Here is a 21,470-nt window from a genome sequence, read left to right on the forward strand (position 1 = left end):
TTTGATGGTGAAAGTTGAGGAGTTGAGGATTATGACGCTATCAGACCATATCCCCCCGCCACTACCACCACAATAAACTTGTATTAGGATTTTATTATTGTAATTTGTTAATTTATATGTACATTTTTAATAAAATATATTATGGATAATTTGATCACTATTTTTCATATGTAATTTTATTTTAAATATGTCAATTTAAATTAAAGTAATTAAAAAAATAAAGCCATACAATTAAATTAAATTAAAAAAGTAAAAATTCAAAACATCTTGCGCTACCAAATATTTTGTCACACAAACAATTACTATAATTAAATTAAATAATAGAAATAATAAAAAAAAAAATGTCAATTTAATTACATAAAAAAATAAAAACCAAAAACTTTCCTACCAAATATTTCGTCGAGCAACATATTAAATTAATTTAATTAAATAAAAAAAATCAAAGACTTTGCGCGATGAAATGTTTCATATCGCAAAGTGCCTTTGCATGACGAAGATTAATTTTCGTCACGCAAACCCTATTTTCATGAGCTTTGCGCAACGAACCATGTGCGACAAAATTTTCATCGCTCAAGGTTTTGAGTGACGAAATCTTACTTTGCGCAACAAATCTTATTTCATCACGCAAAGTATTTTTTGTAGTAATGCCGTACACTCGAAGTCATAAGTTCTATTCCCACTTCCCCCCAATATTTGCTTGCATAAAAAACTCTTGTAAAAGTCTAAGGTTCTAGTAAATAAATGTGACTACTTAAGTGCATCAGTTATAAGGAAATAGCTATCGTTAGAAGGTCTAAACAAACTAAACAGTGTCATATTCCAACAACTTGGATGTCCTTTGTAGCAACCCATCCCGGGAATTACGAAAGAAAAAGGGTATTTTTGTATTTTCACTAAGTTTGGGGATACTTTCCTTTTTAAAATTGTTTTTGGGTCTTAAATGATGTGCCCAAGGGGCCCACCCCCTGATTTTGTCCCCTGGAGCCTATCATCTCTTTCTTCTCTCTCAGTTCTCTCTTCTCTCATTTCCCCCGACCTCTCTCCCTCACCTATTCTCTCTGTCTTTCTCTCCCTCCCTCTGAGCAGAACACACCTACACATACACACACCAACAAACCCTCATCTCCCTTATCATCAAACACCACCACAACAGCAAAGCATCACCATCATCACCACGTTAGCTCTCTTTCTCTTCGTCTTTGTGGAGCACAAAGAAACTCCGGCGAATTCATCGTCCTTCCATTTTGGGTAAGCCTCAAAACACTCCAAATGTTTCTCTCTTCATCCCTATAGTTCTTTTCTAACCCCGTGGTTGTGTTTTGGACGTCAAACCATGAAGAAACCACCTTGGAGACATTTCCCCAGTTTTCCGGCGAGCACAGCCCCTTTCGAGGCAATTTCCGGCCAAAGCACGGCGAGTTAGCCGGCATGCAAGGTATCAATCTCTTCGTCTCGCTGAGTACTACAACTTTCCTTTTTGTTTCACCCAATTTAATTGAGTATTGAAGAAGTTATACTCATTTGAATCTTACCCAATTTCCGGCGGACACCCGTGGCTTCCAGGCTGTTTTCCGGCCAACTTCGGCCACGATGATGGGAACCAAGGGTATATTTCGATTCCTTACCTTTGGGGATTCAATTTTTATATTGAATGACATGTTTTGGTTGAGTTTTGAGCTCCATCGGAGCTTGGGAATTCTCCGGCCGAAATCCGGCCTTCTCCTTCCTTGGAATCCGATGAACCACCAAACCCAAGGCCTTTGGGCCTTTCCTGCCAAGCCCAAAACCCTGGGCAGCCCAACCCAACCCTTTTATTATTATTTTATTTTTTTTGTTTTGTTAATTTAAAAGCCTTTGGGCCGTTTCCTTTAGGGCCTTCGGCCCGTTAACCTTAAACCCATTAGATCCAAACCCTTTAGGCCCAAACCCGGATCCAACCCAAGTCTAAACCCTTTAACCCAATCCGGATCCAAGCCCAGACCCGTTTGACCTGTTGACCCGGACCCGGTATGACCGTTGACTCGGTCAACGGTCAGCGTTAACTTTAGCTTTGACCGTTGATTTTTTGGGTTTTTGTGCGGGACCCCTCTTAGGCTAATTTCGATGTCCTGAACCTGTTTTCAATGTCCGTTTTCCCAAATTCAGTCGTTTGAGTAGAGTTTGACTAAATGTACCATTTATGTGCTTAGGGGCAATTATCTGTGGCGTTTCCTTCTTCGCTAGATGGCATGACTTTTCAACGGCAAAGTACTGTGAGTGGACCCTTTAAAAAAAATGCATGTTTTGACAGTAGAAATGCATACATGAAAAGCATGATTTGATGATTATGTTTTATGAAACGTTTTACGAGATAACATGTTTACTGAGGCTAGTTTGAATTATTACTATTTTTCCTATAACCCATGTTCTTATAGAATATCTGATGGATGACGATATAATATTTAGAACATGTTTAGAACACCTCTTTATAGTATAGATGATGGATGACTTTATACTATAAAGTTGATTTTCAATATATGTATGTTCATTGGTTTTGTACTTACCTAGTGGTCCTTTCTGCTACGGGACGTAGGGATAGATCCGGTCCGTCCCGGACGACGGTTTGGTGTTGGCATAGGACCTGGAGTGTGTTTCCTCTGGCTATTTAGCACAGGGACGGGGAGCCGGCATGGGGCCTATAGTGTATTTTCCTCTGACTGTCTGCTCAAAGACGGGGAGCCGGCATGGGGCCTGGAGAGTTATATCAGACATTCACTAGTGATTATTATATATACAAGTTATGATTTGAGACACTGCACGACATGCTAGGTTTCATAAAACCTATGTTTATCATAATATTTGTGTTTTCATAAAACCTGAGGGTTAGTACATTGATAACTGTTTTATTATATATATATATATCAACTTGGTCCACTCATGTTTGTTTTGCGCCCCCTTCAGGACTTAGAATCGAGGCATATAATCCCAATGTCCAGGCACTTCTGCATCGGCATCTTCGAGTCCTCTTGGTGTAGGACCCACTCCCTTGGTTCATTCAATTTTATATTATTTTCTTTTAGTGTTCTAGATTGGAGGTATGCTCTGAACACGTTCCTTATTTGCATATTCATTATTCTTTTATATTTATAAGTCTTATTTATCCTTTGTTTTCAGCATTTGCACTTAATAAATGGCTTTCGTCACCCTCGGGTGTCGGCCAGCACGTGTCTATCCTGGTATTCGGGGAATATCGGGGTCGGGGCGTGTCATCCTTGTAATTTTTATTTTTCGTTTAAAAGATAAATGAAAAAGTTCGACAATTACCCAATAACACTGTTACACATTAGACGAAAGTAAAATTAATTTTAATTTATTTCAAAATAATAAAAAATTTATTAAGTGATTCAAAATATTCTTCTTAACTTGTAAATGAAATATTTTAGATTCAAATCCCTTGTAAAAATTCAGTACTAGCTAAGGAGCACTAGAGTAATGAACACAATATTTCTTTTGTCATTTTTTCTATAAGATAGGTTTGAACAAAAATCTCAACCGTCAACCCACACTCATCTCATGCCATTTGAGAAAGTCTCATGGGTAACTTATTCACAACGAGTAATTGGTTTATTTTCAAGATGTAGCACAAGCAAGAGGCTGCGCCACGTTGTTAATGGTGGGCTTGATATGTTTACATTCAGACGTAATAGAGCCTTCTTTTCCGGTGTATGTGAGATCAATGTTACTCAGTTCCACATTCTCACATGGCAGCCCTCCACTGCATACAAGCTTGATACCAACTGGGGTTGAAGATGAACCCTTTATGTTCTTGAAGCTGACATTGCTGATCTTAACTTTGGATGGAACCTGCATACAATGATACAATAATAGTATTATTATAAAGCACTTTTACTCTTAAATATTTTATATAAAATTGTTATTATAAATATGTCGAAGAAGTTATGACAAATTCAGTTTTTTTTTTTTTTTTTTTTTTTTTTTTTGAAAAACGCTAGAAGTGTTTTTGGTTGAGAGAAATTTTTGAAAACCCTTTCAGAAACAATCAAACGGTGCACTCAGGTATTTATTCAAAATAGTTGAGATTGGGGTCAAGAGATCAAACGGTCGTCGGTTGTATCTATTATTCAAGAATAAGTATTTGACTAAGTAAATACGATGTAACTTTGGTACCGTAAAATAGTATACCTGAAGTGTGCACTGATTATGTGGGCAATACTCTTGGTCTATGATGACAGGGTTTTTAACATTATCCATGATAATATCCTCAAAGTGAACATCTGAGACAACGCCATTTGCAGGGGAAGCAGGCCATGTTTTGATCCTCACACCATTATCTGTATTTGAAATTGTGCAGTTCTTGATAAATATTCCGGACACAGGTTCTTCATTCTCATACTTTCCGAGGCTCCCGATGCTTATGCCGTGGCCTGGTCCACAAGTAACGTTGGTTACATGGAGTTGCTTGGTGCCATCACCAATAGAGATGCAATCATCCCCAGTTCCAATGGTCGTATCTGTGATGTTGATCCCAGTTGAACGTCCGATATGAATTCCATCGGTATTGATGCTCTCTTTAGGCGCTGAGACGGTAAAATGTTGGAATGCCACATTGTTGCAACCCAAAAGATTTACGTGGAAATTTTTGCTGTCCTTTGTTGTTATGTCTCGAATTATGGAATTGGTGACAAAATTGAACCTCAGATTCTGTGAATAGTGTGAAAAAGTTAAAAACATGTACAAATAAGACGAGTAATGTTTCTTGTCAAAGTTATGTTGTCAGGAAAATTCTTATATTATCATACTGTGAATAAACATTGCAGATTACCAACATGTTCGATGGCTTAGATTTGCTCCCTGACATATATACCTTTTTCACATATATGGGATCAGCTATCAGGCACCATATATTCATAGAAGAGTATGATCAACCGTTCAGTTCACAATCTAGCAATAGATTTTAATTATAAAAGAACAAGATTTAAATTATCTTACGATAGCAATAGATTTGCAATTTTTGTTTTTGTTGCAGTCATTTTGCTTCCACGCAGTTGCTCCTAGGCCATCGAAAGTTCCACCACCGGATAAGGTGAGCCCATCAATGCGCTCAAAACCTATCCAAGTATCTGCTTTTGGGAGTTGGCTGCCATCTTCGGGAGCCTGCAATGTGCCTTGAAGCTGAAACTCAATAGGGGCTTTGCATGGTCCTTTGAAAGTTGCCCCTACAAACTTGTATGTCCCACTTGGAACAACAATTTTACTTGCCGATGTCGATGCACATGCATCTGTCCAAGCTTTGCTCAAAGCCTAATTAAAAACATTAAATAAAAATTAAAAATTGAAATGATTCTGTTTAATTACCAAACTATTCTAGAACAGAAATAATTTTCCGCTTATTCATTTTTCCCATGCATATTTATTTCCTACTTCTGAATTAAACAAATCAAAAGAAAAATCAAGAAATAAGAGCAATAATGTGCAAAGACCAAAGAATGTGTACGGAAGTAATTTCTATTCTAACTCGAATAATTAGTTTAGCATTTCAAGATGAATTGCGTAAGCATATATATATATATATATATAATGCCTACCTGGGTTATATCAGAGTTTGCTTTTCCACCATAATTTGCACTTGTTACATCATAGACACCAGATTGGGCATTAGATGTGGATACTAACAACAAGGACACAAACATTGGCAAGATATTTTTCAGTTTCAAATCCATCTTGAGTTTTCAATTCAGAATTAGTTTCTTTCGTTTGGAAGTTCGATGAAAACTTTATTTTGGTTTCATCACAACTTTATACTCAGACTGGAAAGCTTAACGCCCTCAAATTATTCAACCAATTACTAGCTATTTTTATGGAAGATGCCTCAACCCCAAAAACCGTGCACGAAAAAAACTAGCATCCGTTGAAGAAGTAGTAAAAAAATCGCAAAATTTATTCAAAAGAAAAGCTTAATTAAGAGCTTGAAATTCCTCACAAAATTTCTTCCAAGAAACAGGGAAATAACCCGGAATTAAGATGCCTTAATTAAGATGTTTAATTGCAATGTAGTTCAAGAATTGTATCCTATAATTAGTAATTAATTAAGCTGCTTATAGTTTTAGAACATCAATCACCACCACTACGTACGGCCCTCGGCTAGTTCAGTGTTCATTACCACTTCTTTAACCTATTGTTCTCCATGCTGCCCCACCAAGTCAGTACTCAAATTGTTTCTTCCAAGCAAACCCTAGTTGCTGCAGCCACCAGCACCCTGATCAACGCCAACTCCACCACCGCAACACAACTATAACTTGTATAAACTTGACGGCATTACTTGTGGGAATCTTCAACAATTCTTCACATCATAGAATAATATTCCAGCTCAACTCCGTCTCGGTCTCTCCCTTTATTGTCTACTCCTCTTCACTGACCGCAAATTGGTACATCACTTTATTCAATTACAAAGACAAGAGCATCTACTATGACGTACTCATACAAGTCTCGGTTTTCTATCACAAGGAGTTTCTCTCCATGACTAATGTCGTCGCTAACGGTTGTACCAAGATCCTTTTCGTCTGAAGAATGAGACGCAAATGCATGCCAGTGCTTCTGCCTTGTCTGTGTTTGTCAAGGATCGAGTTGTGGCTGCTATGTTTGAGGATTTGAGGGATGGAAACGTGGGGTTCGACGTGGCAGTGTACGGTGTTTTAGGGTGTGGAAAGAGGATCGCATTCCGCGAGTAGGCGGGTTGATTGTGATTTTGTCAGAGTTGAGATGTCAAACAATGGAACTGATGGAGCCTTGTTTCGTGGATCAAGTAAATGTGATATATGTTCTTTAGATATAGACCCTTGAAACTCCTATTTTCCAAATAAAAACCCATCTAAATTTAAACATTCAAATAAAGCCCAAATTTCAAATAGTCTACCATGTAGACAAATATATGACCAACTATTACAATACAATTACAACTTATGCCATAGAATCCTAATTTGGTCAATAAATGTTATTACTCATCCTAATTATGATGAGCAATTAAATCCATATGGATATTTTACCTTTCTTGTATCATAAATATTAGCAACATGTATAAATTAATTTACCAAATTTAAAAGAGAAAGACAATCTTGTACGGAAAAAATAATATTGTTTGAATTATGTAATTACCTACATACAAATTAATTTACCTACTTATAAAATATTATACTAATAAACCTGCATTTTGAATCATGTAATTACCTACATACAAATATTATACTAATTTACCAACATTTAAATTAATTTACCTACTTATAAAATATTATACTAATTTACCTACATTTAAATTAATTTACCTACTTATTAATATTATACTAATTTACCTACATTTAAATTAATTTACCTATTCCAAAAAAAAAAAAATTAGTGATATTAGATAATGTTCGAATGTTATGGGTTTGTGCTTGTAGGCAATTAAATAAACTTTTAATCTAATGCACATAAATCATGTAGGTAAATTAGACCATTTTGAAAGTACACTAGACCCTTTAAATTTTGGTTTGATGTAATAGGTAAATTAGACTATTTTGTAGGTAAGAATTGTGCGGAACATATAGCTTTTGTTTTGTGTATTAGGGATTGGAATATTAGCCGAAGCTGTTTTAGGTTTATTGTTGTGTTGGTAGGTAAATTAACTTATATATGTAATGCACAAAATTATGAAATTAGTATTATTATTTTTCAATTGGCACGTTATAACAATTTGAAAGTTAATACATTGAATATACAATGAATGGCATGAATTATTTTGTAAAATATATAAAATTAATTAAATGGATATAACAAGTAACTGATCCAAAAACCCCATCCAAGTATTAATAGGGGTAGTTTAGGCATTCGAAAAATACACAATTTGAAAAGTCAAACTTAATTAAAGAATTTGTTTAATTGGAGGGTAGTCAATGGGTTTTATTCAAGAAAACAAAAGAAGATGGGTTTTAGTAAAGGAAAATATAGTTTCAAGGGGTAATATCAAATTTTCAGATGTGATATTGAGATCATTTTTATGTACCTGCTTCAAACTATGCCCGTGTTACCTTTATATATATTATTCTTTTGACTTCGATATAGCTCAATTGACTAAAGCATCTACCCTGTATGCTCAAGATCTCAAGTTCTATTCCCACTTCTCCCAATATTTGCTTGCATAAAAAAACTTTTGTAAAAGTCTCGGGTTCTAGTAAATAAATTTGACTAGCTACTTAAATGCATCAGTTATAAGGAAGTAACTATCGTTAGAACGTCTAAACAGACTAAACAGAGAATGTCATATTCCAACAACTTGGATGTCCTTTTAATTTTTGTTTTCGTTTAAAAAGAAATGAAAAAGTTCGATAATTACCCATAACCCTGTCACACATTACACGAAAGTAAAATTCATTTTTATTTATTTTTTAAATATAAAAAATTAACACATAATACTATGTATTCTTCTTTTAGCTTGTAAGTGAAATATTTTAGACTATTCACTACAAGTTAGAGAACAATGGAGTAATGAACACAAAATTCTTGTCATTTTTTTATAAAGTGAGATCTGAACAAAAATCTCAACCACCAACCCACAGTCATCTCATGTCATTTGAGAAAAGTCTCATGGGTAGCTTATTTATGACGTACAACAAAAATTAAAAACAAAAAAAAAACTTGTTTACAAGGAATAATTGGTTTCTGTTCAAGAAGAGGTCGCACAAGCAAGAGCCCGTGCCACGTTGTTAATGGTGGGCTTGACATGCTTACATTGAGAGGTAAAAGAGCCTTTGTTTCCAGTGTATGTGAGATCAATGTCACTTAGTTGCACATTCTCACATGGCAGCCCTCCACTGCATACAATCTTAATACCGACTGGGGATGAAGATGAGCCCTTTATGTTTTTGAAGCTGACATTGCTGATCTTAACTTTGGATGGAACCTGCATGCAATAATAGTATTATTAGAAAACACTTTTACTCATAAATATATTTAATAAATAGATCAAAAAGGTTATTAAAAATTCAAGTGGTTTTTCGAAAAACCGGAGTGCTTCCTGAAGACATGTACTATTCCAGAATGAACTCAAGTAGGTAGTCATTCAAAATAGTGGAGGTTGGTGTCAATAGATCAGATGGCCATCGGTTGTATTCTATTATTCAAGATTAAGTATTTGACTAAGTGATAAAGAAATTATGATGTTAATTTTTGTGCAAAATAGTATACCTTAAGTGTACACTGATTCCATGGACAATACTCTTGGTCTATGATGACAGGGTTTCCAACATTGTCCATAATAATATCCTCAAAGTGAACATCTGAGACTACACCATTTGATGGAGAAGCAGGCCATGTTTTGATCCTCACACCATTGTCTGTATTTTTAATTGTGCAGTTCTTGATAAAGATTCCGGACACAGGTTCTTCATTCTGATATCTTCCGAGACTCCCGATGCTTATGCCATGGCCGGGTCCGCAAGTAACTTTGGTTACATGGAGTTGCTTGGTGCCATCACCTATAGAGATGCAATCATCCCCAGTTCCAATGATTGAATCTGTGATGTTGATCCCAGTTGAACGTCCGATGTGAATTCCATCTGTGTTCATGCTCTCTTTAGGTGCTGAGACGGTAAAATGTTGGAATGCCACGTTGTTGCAACCCAAAACATTGACGTGGAAATTTTTGCTGTCCTTTGTTGTTATGTCCCGAATTATAGAATTGGTGATAAAATTGAACCTCAGATTCTGCGAATAATGTCTCATGCTAAAGTTACGTTGTCATCAGAAAAATTCTTCTATTATCAGATTGTGTATCAAAATTGCAGATTATTAACATGATCGATGAATTAGATTCGATGCCTGACACATACCCTTTTCACATATATGGTCCGGCATCAGCCGTTTAGTTTCACAATCAAGCAATAGATTTAAATTATAAAAGAACAAGATTTAAATTTTCTTACGATAGCAATAGATTTGCAATTTTTGTTTTTGTTGCAATCATTTTGCTTCCAAGCAGTTGCTCCTTGGCCATCGAAAGTTCCACCACCGGATAAGGTGAGCCCATCAATGCGCTCAAAACCTACCCAGGTATCTGCTTTTGAGAGTTTGCTGCCATCTACTGGAGCCTGCAGTGTGCCTTGGAGCTGAATCTCAATAGGAGCTTTGCATGGTCCTTTGAAAGTTGCCCCAACAAACTTGTATGTCCCTCTTGGAACAACAATTTTACTTGCCAATGTCGATGCACATGCATCTGTCCAAGCTTTGCTAAAAGCCTAAATAAAAACATTGAATAAAAATTAAAAATTGAAATGATACAGTTTAATTACCAAACAATTCTAAAACGGAAATGATTTTTTTTCGAGCATTCATTTTCTCGTATGCATATTTATTTCTTATTTCTTGATTAAACAAATCAGAGAAAAAAAATCAAGAAACAAGAATGTGCAAAAATTAAAAAGTGTGTGCAGAAGTAATTTCTCTTCTAAAAATATTAGTTTAGCATTTCAAGAAGAATTAAATAAGCATATCTAATGCCTACCTGGGATATATCAGAGTTTGCCTTTCCACCATATGTTGCACTTGTGACATCATAGATACTGGATTTGGCATTAGATGTGGATACTAACAATAAGATCACAAACATGGGCAAGATACTTTTCAATTTCAAATCCATCTTGAGTTTTCAATTCAGAATTAGTTTCTTTTGTTTGGAAGTTTTTTTCTTTTTTCTTTTTTCTTTTTTCTTTTCTTTTCTTTTTTTTTTTTTTTGAAAACCTTTTGTTTTACATCCAACTTTTATTTTGGTTTCGGCGCAATTTTATACTTAGATTGGGACGCTTAACGCCATCAAATTATTCAGCCAATTACTACCTATTTTTATGCAAGATGCCTTACCCCCAAAAGCCGTGCACTAAAAAACTAGCAGTCATTGAAGTAGTCAAAATATTTTTCAAAATTGCTTTAAAAAAAAAAAAGCTTAATTAAGAGCTTGAAATTTCTTCACCACAACATTTCCAAGAAACAGGGAAATATGCCCGAATTAAGATGTTTTTATAGACAGTAATGTTAGGGAAACTAAATTTGTAGATAAAAATCTACAAATTTAGTCTCCTTAGCATTATAGTTTTAGATTAATTAAGTTGCTTATAGTTTTAGAATTATATCCTATGTTAGGAATTAATTAAGCTGCTTATAGTTTTAGATTACCAACTAATCCTTAGTTACTTACTAGTGAGTACCTTATATACTCACTTTTTTATTAGGATCAATTATATCTTAACAAATGTTTTATTGATGTAAAAAATAATAGACATGTTAGTTAATCTTTTATCTTTAAAAAATAATTAATTTTTTAGCTTTAAAAAATAATGAACACATGACATCTTTAATTTTTTTAGCTTTAAAAAACAATGAACACATGACATCTATAAGATAGGTTTGATCAAAATTCTCAACCGTCAACCCACACTCATCTCATGCCATTTGAGAAAGTCTCATGGGTAACTTATTCACAACGAGTAATTGGTTTATTTTCAAGAAGATGTAGCACAAGCAAGAGGCTGCGCCACGTTGTTAATGGTGGGCTTGATATGTTTACATTCAGACGTAATAGAGCCTTCTTTTCCAGTGTATGTGAGATCAATGTTACTCAGTTCCACATTCTCACATGGCAGCCCTCCACTGCATACAAGCTTGATACCAACTGGGGTTGAAGATGAACCCTTTATGTTCTTGAAGCTGACATTGCTGATCTTAACTTTGGATGGAACCTGCATACAATGATACAATAATAGTATTATTACAAAGCACTTTTACTCTTAAATATTTTATATAAAATTGTTATTATAAATAGAAGAGAAACTTACGAAACCGAATGTTTAATCCATACCATCCAGTTTGGGTGGGCACCTAAGTTTAAATTTCTCTTCCCGTATTGATTTAGTATATCGCTTATATAAGAGAAATTTACAAAAACGAATGTTTAATCCATACCATCCAGTTTGGGTGTGTGTGTGTGTGTGTGTGTGTGAGAGAGTGTGTGTGTGTGTGTGAGAGAGAGAGAGAGAGAGAGAGAGAGATTTCATTGTCATCAGTTATCTTGGCAGTTTGAAAAAAGATGTTTAATCACTGCAAAACAATTTCATATGCAACCCAGGTTAAGTGTTGATGGCCTTCTGGCTGACATTATTGCCCTCGGTCTATGAATATATACAAATATAAGTGCAGCCTTTGCGTCGATGCGGACTTCAAGCTCTCTCCAAATCAACCTCCATTTGATGAATCAATCTTGGCACTGACTGAACAATAAATGAGTATATGCTACTATGGTACAGGACAAATGCAACAAAATTGCTTTTAAGTTATCTGATTTGTTTCATTTTTGTGTTTCCCTGTGACTAGACATCATTCAAAATCGATAGGATGACCACCCTTCGCCAACCGCAAGCACTTCAAATTGACGCTTTGCTTTCAATGGCCGACTTGATTGTACTGACAAAATCATCAATTGGCATGGTGCCAAGATTGCCACCAAACCTGGATCTTACTGTAACAGTGCCAGTTTCAACTTCCTTGGCACCGACAACAGCCATTAATGGAATTTTCTGCATCTCTGAATTCCTAATCAGTTTTGGAAGGCGTTCACCCTGGCAAAGTTCGCCGCGGATACCATTTGCTTTCAGTTTGTTGGTTACCTCTTTGCAGTAATCAAGCTGCACACATTCAAATTTCTGCTTTAGTGCAAAGACAATCATCTCTGGTAACCAAACAAAAAAATACATTTATCTAAGGTTCGTTTGCTTGTCTATAGAAATTTGAATGTCCCTTCGCAATGCACAAATTCTGTCATCTTAAATGGATCCATCACTTTTGAAGTGTTCGAGCGAAAAACCCTTAAAAAATAATAACATACTGAAAGAATTACAAGTATACAATTCATGGCATGGATAATCAGCAATGAGATGGATGAAAAAATAGACCCATTTTATCAATGAAAAGGTATAGTAATCCAATATATGATGAGCCATTCAAACTTCATGGGGCAACCAAAGAGGCCCTACGTAGGTATGTTGAGGGTTTCTTGAGTTAAATGAAACATAAACGAGTTCTTTACATACCTGAGTGTCAGTAACTGGTAAAACATGAGCTTGCACTGGCGAAAGCCATAATGGAAAATCCCCCGCATAATGCTCTATAAGGACTCCAAAGAATCTCTCCAATGACCCAAGAACAGCTCTATGGATCATGATAGGCCGCTTCTTTTCTGAGTTTGAGTCAACATATGTTATGTCAAAACGCTGTGGTAGGTTAAAATCAACCTGTATAGTTTGGGAAATAAAAGATCAAACAATTGTAAAAAACAAATAAAGTAGCTTTAGTTTATCAAAAAAAAAAAAAAAACCATGTAATTCACTCCGCTCAGAAATATGCTTAAAATCTCCTATGAACATTTTACAAAGTGATACAGAGAAAGACAAAGAGACTATACCAAATAAAAACATGCATTAAAATTTTGCCCATTAACAAGTTCAGGACTTACCTGTATAGTTGAGCACTGCCACTTCCTTCCAAGGGCATCCTCAATCTTAAGATCAATCTTTGGACCATAAAAGGCACCACCACCTTCATCAATTTGATAGCTCCAACCTTTATCATCCAAAGCATCTCTAAGGGCAGATGTTGCTTTCACCCATATATCATCATCTCCAACAGCTTTCTCTGGCCTCGTAGATAGATTGACTTCATAATTACTGAAGCCAAATTGCAATAAAAGTTCTTCGGTAAGATCTAGGACACCCCTGATTTCATCTTTGATCTGATCTTCTAGACAAAATATGTGTGCATCATCCTGCAAAATGGTCCTCAGGTTAAACAAAAAACACTTTGTAGATCTAGGAGTATAGACTAACAGTTCGGAAATGAGATACTGACACCATACCTGAGTAAAACCTCTTACACGAAAAAGGCCATGCAAGCTTCCAGATAATTCATATCTATATACGGTTCCCAACTCAGCAACTCGAATAGGGAATTCATGATAAGAGTGACGCTTCCTTTTGTAAACCAAGATATGATAGGGGCAGTTCATCGGTCGAAGCTGATAAAGTTCATCCTCAACATTCATCTGATCATACATATTCTCTCTGTAATAATCCAGATGACCACTTACCTGCCAAAGGTTTGCCTTTGCAACATGTGGAGTATACAGCAAATCATAACCACGTTCTATGTGGATCTTTTTCCACAAATCTTCTATTACATGCCTCACAATAGCACCCTTTGGATGCCAGAACACTAAACCCCCACCGGCATCATTCTGTAAAATTCACCAACTAAAATGTTCAATGCAAGAACCCTCATACCAAATAATTGCCATTAATGGAACTGCTAATGATAAAACTGTGTAAAGAACAAAAAGAGAGGCAATCCACTTCAACTTGACTACCTGTAAAGAAAACAGATCAAGAACTTGACCAAGGCGCCTGTGATCTCGACGTTTAGCTTCAGCTTTGAAATGAAGATATGCCTTCAATTGTTCTTCGCTCTCCCATGCAGTGCCATAAATCCTCTGCAGCATGGGTTTCTTTTCATCTCCTCTCCAGTAAGCACCAGCAATAGACTCAAGTTCGACAGCTTTTCTGTTAATTTTTCCAGTTTTTTCAACATGAGGCCCCGCACACAGGTCCCACCATTCATCGCCTATGAATAATTTAGAATAATATAAGGAACTATGACATGAAAACATTTTACTCCAACTAGATGCCAGTTCAAAACAAAATCAAATCCCAGGACATGCATTATGCATATGGTAGATCATTTAAGCAAAGTTCGTGCATATGAAATCATCATCTTTCATGCTACATTGAGAAATGTAGAAAACCTTACCAATGTGATATATGGTAATGGGATCTTCCTTAATACTATCCAAAATTTCCAATTTGTATGGTTCGTTGAGAGCAGTTATTCTTCTGTGAGCTTCATCTCTTGAAACTTCCTCTCTTATAAGTGGTAAATTCCTACCAATGATGCGATCCTACAGATGACATGAAAAAACTAATGAATACTGGTCAATGCCTTCATGGTTCCCAAGTTTTGAAAAAAAAAATTAGTAACTGAAACATAAATTCTACTTACCATTTCCTTCTTGATCCTCTTCAACTCTTTGTCCGTCAAAGGCTCCATATCAAAATCATAATAGAACCCATTTTCTATCCACGGACCAATTGTTACTTTTGCATCCGGGAAGAGCTTTTGAACAGCCATGGCCATCACGTGTGCACACTGCAGTCATACAAATAAATGGTTCATCCTCATAGTAACCGGAAAGGCACCATCGATACCAAATTCCGAGGAAATTCATACAAAGGAACATAGCTCAAGCTCAACACTTTATTGAAAGACAGAAACCCATGTAACTTCTCACATTCCCAACAACAGGATGAAAATTTTCCCATCTTATCTACTGCTGTAAACCCATTTTTCCGGGTCCTATTCGATCAAATTACGAAAAAGTAATGTTCTTTTTTTTTCTATCCCACTTCCTTGCTCTTCACAATAGAATTAAATAACAAGTAGTAACATAGAACTGGAAATAGTTGCACAAAAGCATCAAGTTTCAAAAAAAAAAAAAAAAAAAGTTCCTAAGAACCTAAAGATTCATATATTTCGACACGAAAGCACCTCCTACTTCAATTTAACATAACACAATCATAAATCCAATCAAAAAAATGAAATTTCAATACGCATAGAAAATACCGTGTGTCGAATTCTGAGCAGGCTCTCCGAGGACTCGTTGGTTGGAAGCACGACTTTCTTAGGCTTATCAGTTACCTCCATCTGGGCATCCTTCAATTTGTCGTCTTGGGTCGAGACCTCAGCCTCCGCGGCCACCGCCGAGGAGGTGGAGACTCCATTTCTGCCGCCGTAGAGGGCCAGAGCCCTGAACTCGGAGCTCAGTGGCGAAACGCAGTGTTTAATCGGGGAAAGGAAAGAAGGGGTCTTCAGGAGAGGGATTGAGAGGAAGGAAGAAGAAGTGGCCATTGCCATTCTCTGAAGAATTAACATTTGGGTTGCGTTTGAATTTCAGAATTATGGTCGTGTTTGTGTGCAACGGTGGAGGGTGAGTGAGAGTCGTGTTTGTGACTTTGTGGTGGAGGTTTGGCTTTGGACGTGTTTAAAGAAAATATTTTTGAGTTCTAAAATATTTGTAATTTTAAGGAGTAATTCGTGTTTCTAAAGAATTTGTATTTTTTTTAAAGAGTGATTTTAAAAATATTTTGATCAAAAATATTTTTAATCATTTTAGAAGTACTTTCAAACGAATTTTTAGAGTCAAATCTTAGGATCCAAAATAAAAAATGAAGTCAAATGATGCGTTTATAATAAGAAATGAAATCTAGTGAAAATAAAAATAAAAATTTAGGATTCAAAATTTAAGAAAATGCTACTATGATGAAATTTTACATCTTTAGAGGAGAATTGGGTAAACAATAGTTTCACAAGTCTGAGGAATTTTACTCATATTCACTTTTATAGGACTATAAACAAGAGTCTAACCAAACTGAGAACGTAATGTTTAAATTTGACTTGTTTAATTTATTTTTCAAGCTCAAATTAGATTGTCTTACTTTCAATTGTTATACGAGTCTATCTCAATCCAGCTTAAAAAGTTCAAGCTCAACACCAAATTGATCTATTCGAGTTATCAGCTTGGAAACACATAAATCATGTAACACAACAATTTCAAACATAATAATTTAAAATAGTTGCATAAAGATCTCTTTCTTTTATGAATCTTTAAGGTTGGAAGCCAATGAGAGGCTGCATGGTCATCACACATTTATAGTATCTTTAGAAACAAAATAAGACAAAATAATATCAATCTCCATCTTAATAAGAAAAAAGCGAATCGAAGATGGTCAATCTAAACTTAGAGAAGAAGTATTAAACATAATTCATCAAAAACAAAATTTCAAACATAACTTTCTATGCTAAGCAAACTTTTTGAATAGAATCTAGTTAAAGTTGTCTCATAAAAAGTTACCAGCTACTCACGAACTTTACCACTCAAATGTACGAATGTGAGAGCTTGTTTCTTATACAGTCAAACCTAAACTTGACTTGTTTCTTTCATAAGTTGAGCTTCAACGAGCCAAACACAAATTGAACCTTAAGTAAACTCAAGTTATTTCATGCCGATTTACAACCTTAGGGTTCAACTCGAACCATCTCCAAGTCTGACTAGATTTATAGACAAATTAAGGCAAATAACTCTAACTAGGGTTTCGAGACAATTCCTGAAAGTTAGGGTTTGTTCAAAGAAAAGTCCATCGTCGCACTCTATGTTATGTGCTAGGTAATCTTATGTCTACAACGACATAAAGAACTTAACACAAATCCTAAAACGACAACAATGTGGAAAACATTCTTAATTATTGTGTAACTTATAAATTAAAGCTAAAAACATACCGATACAGCGAAAAAACAAATGCTCCTCTAGTTTTATCTTCTTATCCTTTTTGCTCTTGCATTCTAAGCCTGTATTTACTATTTTCTGGTTGCAGTAGTTGTAAATCCAACCTACATCTAGCTTTCTGTGCCTCTAGAACCTTAATCCTCTGTCAGCACATATATCCTTCCAAGAAAATTGGCCCCTACCCTCATTTAGATTCCACGTGTCACGAATTGATTAGCAAGTTTATCCCCCTTATCAACGGTTCCTATATTTGTAGATTCCAACAACTCTTTGTTGTCCCAAAAAAACCGGTATGGATGGTAGATTCTAAAATTTTCAATCTCTTCTCTTTCTTCCTGCCTTCCTCTTAAACCCTAACATTCTGAAGTCGAATTCCAAATGTAAAGTAAGAAAAGTAGGGGAGGTTTGAATGAAGAGTTTATTGTAATGGCAAAAAAGTTGACAATCAAGGGTCTTTTCAAGCCTAAGGCGAGAACGCCGATAGAGCTTGTAAAGCACATGCGTGAGCTTCTAATGTTCGTTGATCAAAATAATGATGCGCGTGAGCAAAAGCGCAAAGAAAAGGTTTGAATTTTTCACTCGTATTGTAGAATTGTATATGCAGCATGATTGTTTGATTGGTTTTCTCTTTGAGTTTTGAAAAATCGAACCCTACGACACAGAATTTTTTTTTTGCAATGCACTTTAGACATGGAATTTAAATTTTTGGGGTTGTGTAGCTTATTAAGCGTATAGAGTGAGTATGGTTTTGAAATTAATGATATTGTTAGGTTAATGACATTTGCTTTGAACTTTGTTATAGATGGAAGAATTGACAAAAGCAATATTGGAGATAAGAACTATTGTATATGGAGATGATGATTCAGAACCAAACAAAGATTCTTGTGCACAACTAACCCAAGAGTTTTTTAGGGAGGACACTTTCAGGCTCCTCATTGTTTGTCTTTCAAAGCTCAACTTGGGGGTAAGCGATATTTAAATGAGTTTATATGCCCTATTGCATTATTTAAGCATGTTACATTTGTGTTAATATTTGAGTACATGTGTTGTAGGATCGTAAAAACGCTACTCATGTCATTGCAAATTTACAAAGGCAAAAGGTTCAGTCGCGTTCGATCGCATTAGAATACTTGGAGAATAATATTGATATTATGGACATTCTGATAAAAGGGTAAGAATGTACCAGTAATGAAGTTCAAAAATGTACATGTCCATTACTGGAGTTAAAATAAAATATTAATGAACCGTTTTGTTTTGGTTTGGTTTAGCTATGAAGACAGTGGTGATATTGCTCTATCTTATGGTGCAATTTCAAGGGAATGCATTCGTCATCAGAATATTGCAAGGTAGCGCTTTGTTTTGTAATTTTAGTGTCAAAATTTATCATTTTAAATGAGCTTGTATATCATATAATGAATCATTATTGTTGATTAATGTCACAGGTATGTCCTCGAATCAGGTCACATGAAGAAGTTTTTTTATTACATTCAAACTCCAAATTTTGACATAGCATCAGATGCTGCGGCTACTTTCAAGGTTTGGTCCATTTCAAACACTTACCAGATTTTAACGAATGATCATTTCACTAGCTTGATCATTAACTCATTGTCTCATTGTCCTTTTTTGAACAGGAGCTCATGACTAGGCACAAATCAACTGTTGCTGAATTCCTTTCTAAAAACTATGAGTGGGTAAGATTCATAATCTTCATGAAATTTTTTTTCTGGTTGTTTGGAAGTTGGCTAGTATTTAGATGCTTTTAGCAATTTGGGCAGTCAGCAAATCACAGATAACAATTACTTAAATTTCTAAATCTATCATGTTTTACTTTTTGCAGATTATAAGTTTCAATATTTGAATTATTAATTTATCTTTTTCTGTGATTTTGATTCCAGTTTTTCCAAGAGTACAATTCCCAGTTGTTGGAGTCTCCCAATTATATCACCAAACGCCAGGCCATCAAGGTATTAAAATTTACAGATTATTTTTCAGCTGATTTTCTTGCATACCATTCAATTTGTTTCTCTATGTTATTTTCGTCTTGAGAACCATAATTGTTATTATTGACATGCATCTCGTAATTTTGTTTCAGTTGTTAGGAGATATGTTATTGGATCGCTCAAACTCCGATGTGATGGTTCGATATGTGTGCTCTCTGAATAATATGATAATCCTAATGAACCTTCTCAGGGTATAGAATCCCTCTTTCTTTCTCACACGAGAACTTGTATAACCAGAAATATACACAGTGACATAGCAGAACTTATTTAATTCCTTTACGTGTTTTTGTTAATAAATCACATGTTTGCAGGATCCAAAGAAGACAATCAAGTTAGAAACCTTTCAGGTCTTCAAGGTTTGTCCAGAATATCAACTTTTAACCTTTTAGTACAATAAAGATAGAACTATTATTAGCACTCAAAAAATCTCATTTTTCACTTCTCACAAGTGTATTTAAAGTGTGATTAATTTCTTGTTTTTGTTAATGACAGTTATTTGTTGCAAACCAAAATAAGCCTCCTGAGATTGTTAATGTACTTGTCACAAATAGAACCAAGCTTCTTCGTTTCTTTAACGACTTCACCATTGAGAAAGGTAGGGTTTCTTTTTGTTTCGATTTCGTCTTTCTCCTTCGAACTCATTTTTAATAAAATCGAACTACAATTTATATGCAGAGAATGAGCAGTTTGAAGCAAACAAAGCTCAAGTTATTAACGAGATTTCTGTTCTTGAACTCAAACCGTGCAATCCCAAGATGTCATCACTCTTCAGCTTTAGAACCAATTGTGAGGTTCGATGCTAAAATTGTACGGTTGAGCCACAAGCCTTGTTTCAAACTCGATTTGAAAAGAAAAACTGAATTACACTATCACTGACCAATTAAAGTTTTGTTTCCATATACCACCTACAGCTTAACTCCGTCTATTGTTCCGTCCAAAATGTTGCACTTGACCCTTTTTCAAAGATATTTTGATGTGCATTAAATTATCTTTAACATAGTTTTTTTGAAGGGTCATGGAAATTCAATATTTTGAACGAAAAAATAAACAGAATTAACCTTAGATGTTACGTTGTATCAAAACTTTAATTAAGATGATGGATGTGAGTCAAATTTTCTTTTCCCGAAGTAATCTGCAAATAGAGCCTATAATTTCATATTGTATTAGTATTCAATATAATCCAGTGTAAACAGAAGATGTAGCCCGATGTTGGACCTATCTTCTTTGAAATTCTAATAAAAGTATATATTTGTTCTCAATTTTGCATGAGAATTTTAATGAGCTGCATTTATTCCCTTCTTTCTTCTTCAAATATGTTAAACTATTGTTTCTATGTGATATTTGCAAATTAATATAACAATTCGCTTAACATTTTTGTTTAAATTACAAATTAAAACACTTCTATAAGTTCATATAATATTTCAAAGATTTTGCCTCCTTTTTACTTAGAATTCGAATTTGCTCCATCCTTACTAGGTAATGAGCATTACCTCTCATTTCAAATGTGACGTGTGTCATTGGCTCTTAACTAATTTTATTTTTATATATAACAAAATAATTTAGAAATTAAATAACAATTACTTCCTAATTTGTATCCCTCAAATCTTGAGATTATTTTTTTTTACTGTATTAAAAAATAATAAAAGACAGCTACTTAGTATTACGATCTAGTGATATTCATTTTCACTTGTAAATGAGAGGTCTTAGGTTTGATTCTCGCCAAAAGTAAATTTGAACCTCATTATTATTAGCCCATTGTGAGGCAAAACACACACCTTAGTATGGATAATATTGTTTGTTAAAAAATAATAATAATAATAATAATAATAATAGAAGACCAAATAATCCTAAAGCTTTTCCTCCCCAATTTTGAAGTCCTTCCTAATTTTATCAAACTTTAGAAGTTCAATAACAAAAAGAAAAAGAGGTTCACCACAACCACCGGCAACGGCCATTGCCGCCACTCGCGCCACGGCCATGGCTGCATCATAATTTCCTTTTAA

The 21,470-nt window shown here is 34.9% G+C and overlaps 4 protein-coding genes across 4 annotated transcripts; 1 reads left to right on the forward strand and 3 right to left on the reverse strand.

Moving 5' to 3' along the window:
* Positions 1-3,396: 3,396 nt before the first annotated feature.
* LOC137739033 (exopolygalacturonase-like) lies at positions 3,397-5,866 on the reverse strand. Its single transcript, XM_068478506.1, has 4 exons — positions 5,586-5,866; positions 4,990-5,301; positions 4,183-4,701; positions 3,397-3,843 (listed from the first exon to the last, which is right to left on the reverse strand). Exons 1-4 carry the CDS (start codon positions 5,718-5,720, stop codon positions 3,610-3,612), a joined length of 1,200 nt encoding a protein of 399 aa, XP_068334607.1. The 5' UTR covers positions 5,721-5,866; the 3' UTR covers positions 3,397-3,609.
* Positions 5,867-8,523: 2,657 nt separating this feature from the next.
* On the reverse strand, positions 8,524-10,766 carry LOC137739031 (exopolygalacturonase-like). The gene is made up of 4 exons (XM_068478504.1): positions 10,532-10,766; positions 9,954-10,265; positions 9,217-9,735; positions 8,524-8,932 (listed from the first exon to the last, which is right to left on the reverse strand). The coding sequence occupies exons 1-4, from the start codon at positions 10,664-10,666 to the stop codon at positions 8,696-8,698; spliced, it is 1,203 nt and encodes a 400-aa protein (XP_068334605.1). The 5' UTR covers positions 10,667-10,766; the 3' UTR covers positions 8,524-8,695.
* Positions 10,767-12,073: 1,307 nt separating this feature from the next.
* On the reverse strand, positions 12,074-16,151 carry LOC137739028 (threonine--tRNA ligase, chloroplastic/mitochondrial 2-like). Its single transcript, XM_068478502.1, has 8 exons — positions 15,748-16,151; positions 15,127-15,273; positions 14,878-15,025; positions 14,438-14,691; positions 13,931-14,308; positions 13,532-13,840; positions 13,110-13,310; positions 12,074-12,704 (listed from the first exon to the last, which is right to left on the reverse strand). The coding sequence occupies exons 1-8, from the start codon at positions 16,054-16,056 to the stop codon at positions 12,444-12,446; spliced, it is 2,007 nt and encodes a 668-aa protein (XP_068334603.1). The 5' UTR covers positions 16,057-16,151; the 3' UTR covers positions 12,074-12,443.
* A 1,602-nt stretch (positions 16,152-17,753) lies between these two features.
* On the forward strand, positions 17,754-20,385 carry LOC137738803 (putative MO25-like protein At5g47540). Its single transcript, XM_068478278.1, has 11 exons — positions 17,754-18,031; positions 18,270-18,431; positions 18,520-18,638; positions 18,736-18,813; positions 18,910-19,003; positions 19,099-19,158; positions 19,363-19,431; positions 19,560-19,658; positions 19,779-19,823; positions 19,960-20,062; positions 20,143-20,385. Exons 1-11 carry the CDS (start codon positions 17,894-17,896, stop codon positions 20,268-20,270), a joined length of 1,095 nt encoding a protein of 364 aa, XP_068334379.1. The 5' UTR covers positions 17,754-17,893; the 3' UTR covers positions 20,271-20,385.
* The last annotated feature ends 1,085 nt before the right edge of the window (positions 20,386-21,470 follow it).

The sequence above is a fragment of the Pyrus communis genome, chromosome 7 (assembly GCF_963583255.1).
Source record: "Pyrus communis chromosome 7, drPyrComm1.1, whole genome shotgun sequence".
NCBI lineage: Eukaryota > Viridiplantae > Streptophyta > Magnoliopsida > Rosales > Rosaceae > Pyrus > Pyrus communis.

Bases quoted from the DNA above. Each gene is read 5' to 3' on its own strand.
- LOC137739033 (XM_068478506.1), bottom strand. From the start codon at position 5,720: ATGGATTTGAAACTGAAAAATATCTTGCCAATGTTTGTGTCCTTGTTG. The intron at 5,302-5,585 runs GTAGGCATTATA...GTTTTTAATTAG, and splicing joins CAAACTCTGATATAACCCAG to GCTTTGAGCAAAGCTTGGAC. The intron at 3,844-4,182 runs GTATACTATTTT...CATTGTATGCAG, and splicing joins ATAATCAGTGCACACTTCAG to GTTCCATCCAAAGTTAAGAT.
- LOC137739031 (XM_068478504.1), bottom strand. From the start codon at position 10,666: ATGGATTTGAAATTGAAAAGTATCTTGCCCATGTTTGTGATCTTATTG. The intron at 9,736-9,953 runs GTAAGAAAATTT...CATTATTCGCAG, and splicing joins ATTGCAAATCTATTGCTATC to AATCTGAGGTTCAATTTTAT. The intron at 8,933-9,216 runs GTATACTATTTT...TATTGCATGCAG, and splicing joins GGAATCAGTGTACACTTAAG to GTTCCATCCAAAGTTAAGAT.
- LOC137739028 (XM_068478502.1), bottom strand. From the start codon at position 16,056: ATGTTAATTCTTCAGAGAATGGCAATGGCCACTTCTTCTTCCTTCCTC. The intron at 13,311-13,531 runs GTAAGTCCTGAA...CAAACTATACAG, and splicing joins GGCAGTGCTCAACTATACAG to GTTGATTTTAACCTACCACA. The intron at 12,705-13,109 runs GTATGTAAAGAA...GAATGTGTGCAG, and splicing joins TACCAGTTACTGACACTCAG to CTTGATTACTGCAAAGAGGT.
- LOC137738803 (XM_068478278.1), top strand. From the start codon at position 17,894: ATGGCAAAAAAGTTGACAATCAAGGGTCTTTTCAAGCCTAAGGCGAGA. The intron at 19,432-19,559 runs GTATTAAAATTT...ATTTTGTTTCAG, and splicing joins CCAAACGCCAGGCCATCAAG to TTGTTAGGAGATATGTTATT. The intron at 19,659-19,778 runs GTATAGAATCCC...ACATGTTTGCAG, and splicing joins TCCTAATGAACCTTCTCAGG to GATCCAAAGAAGACAATCAA.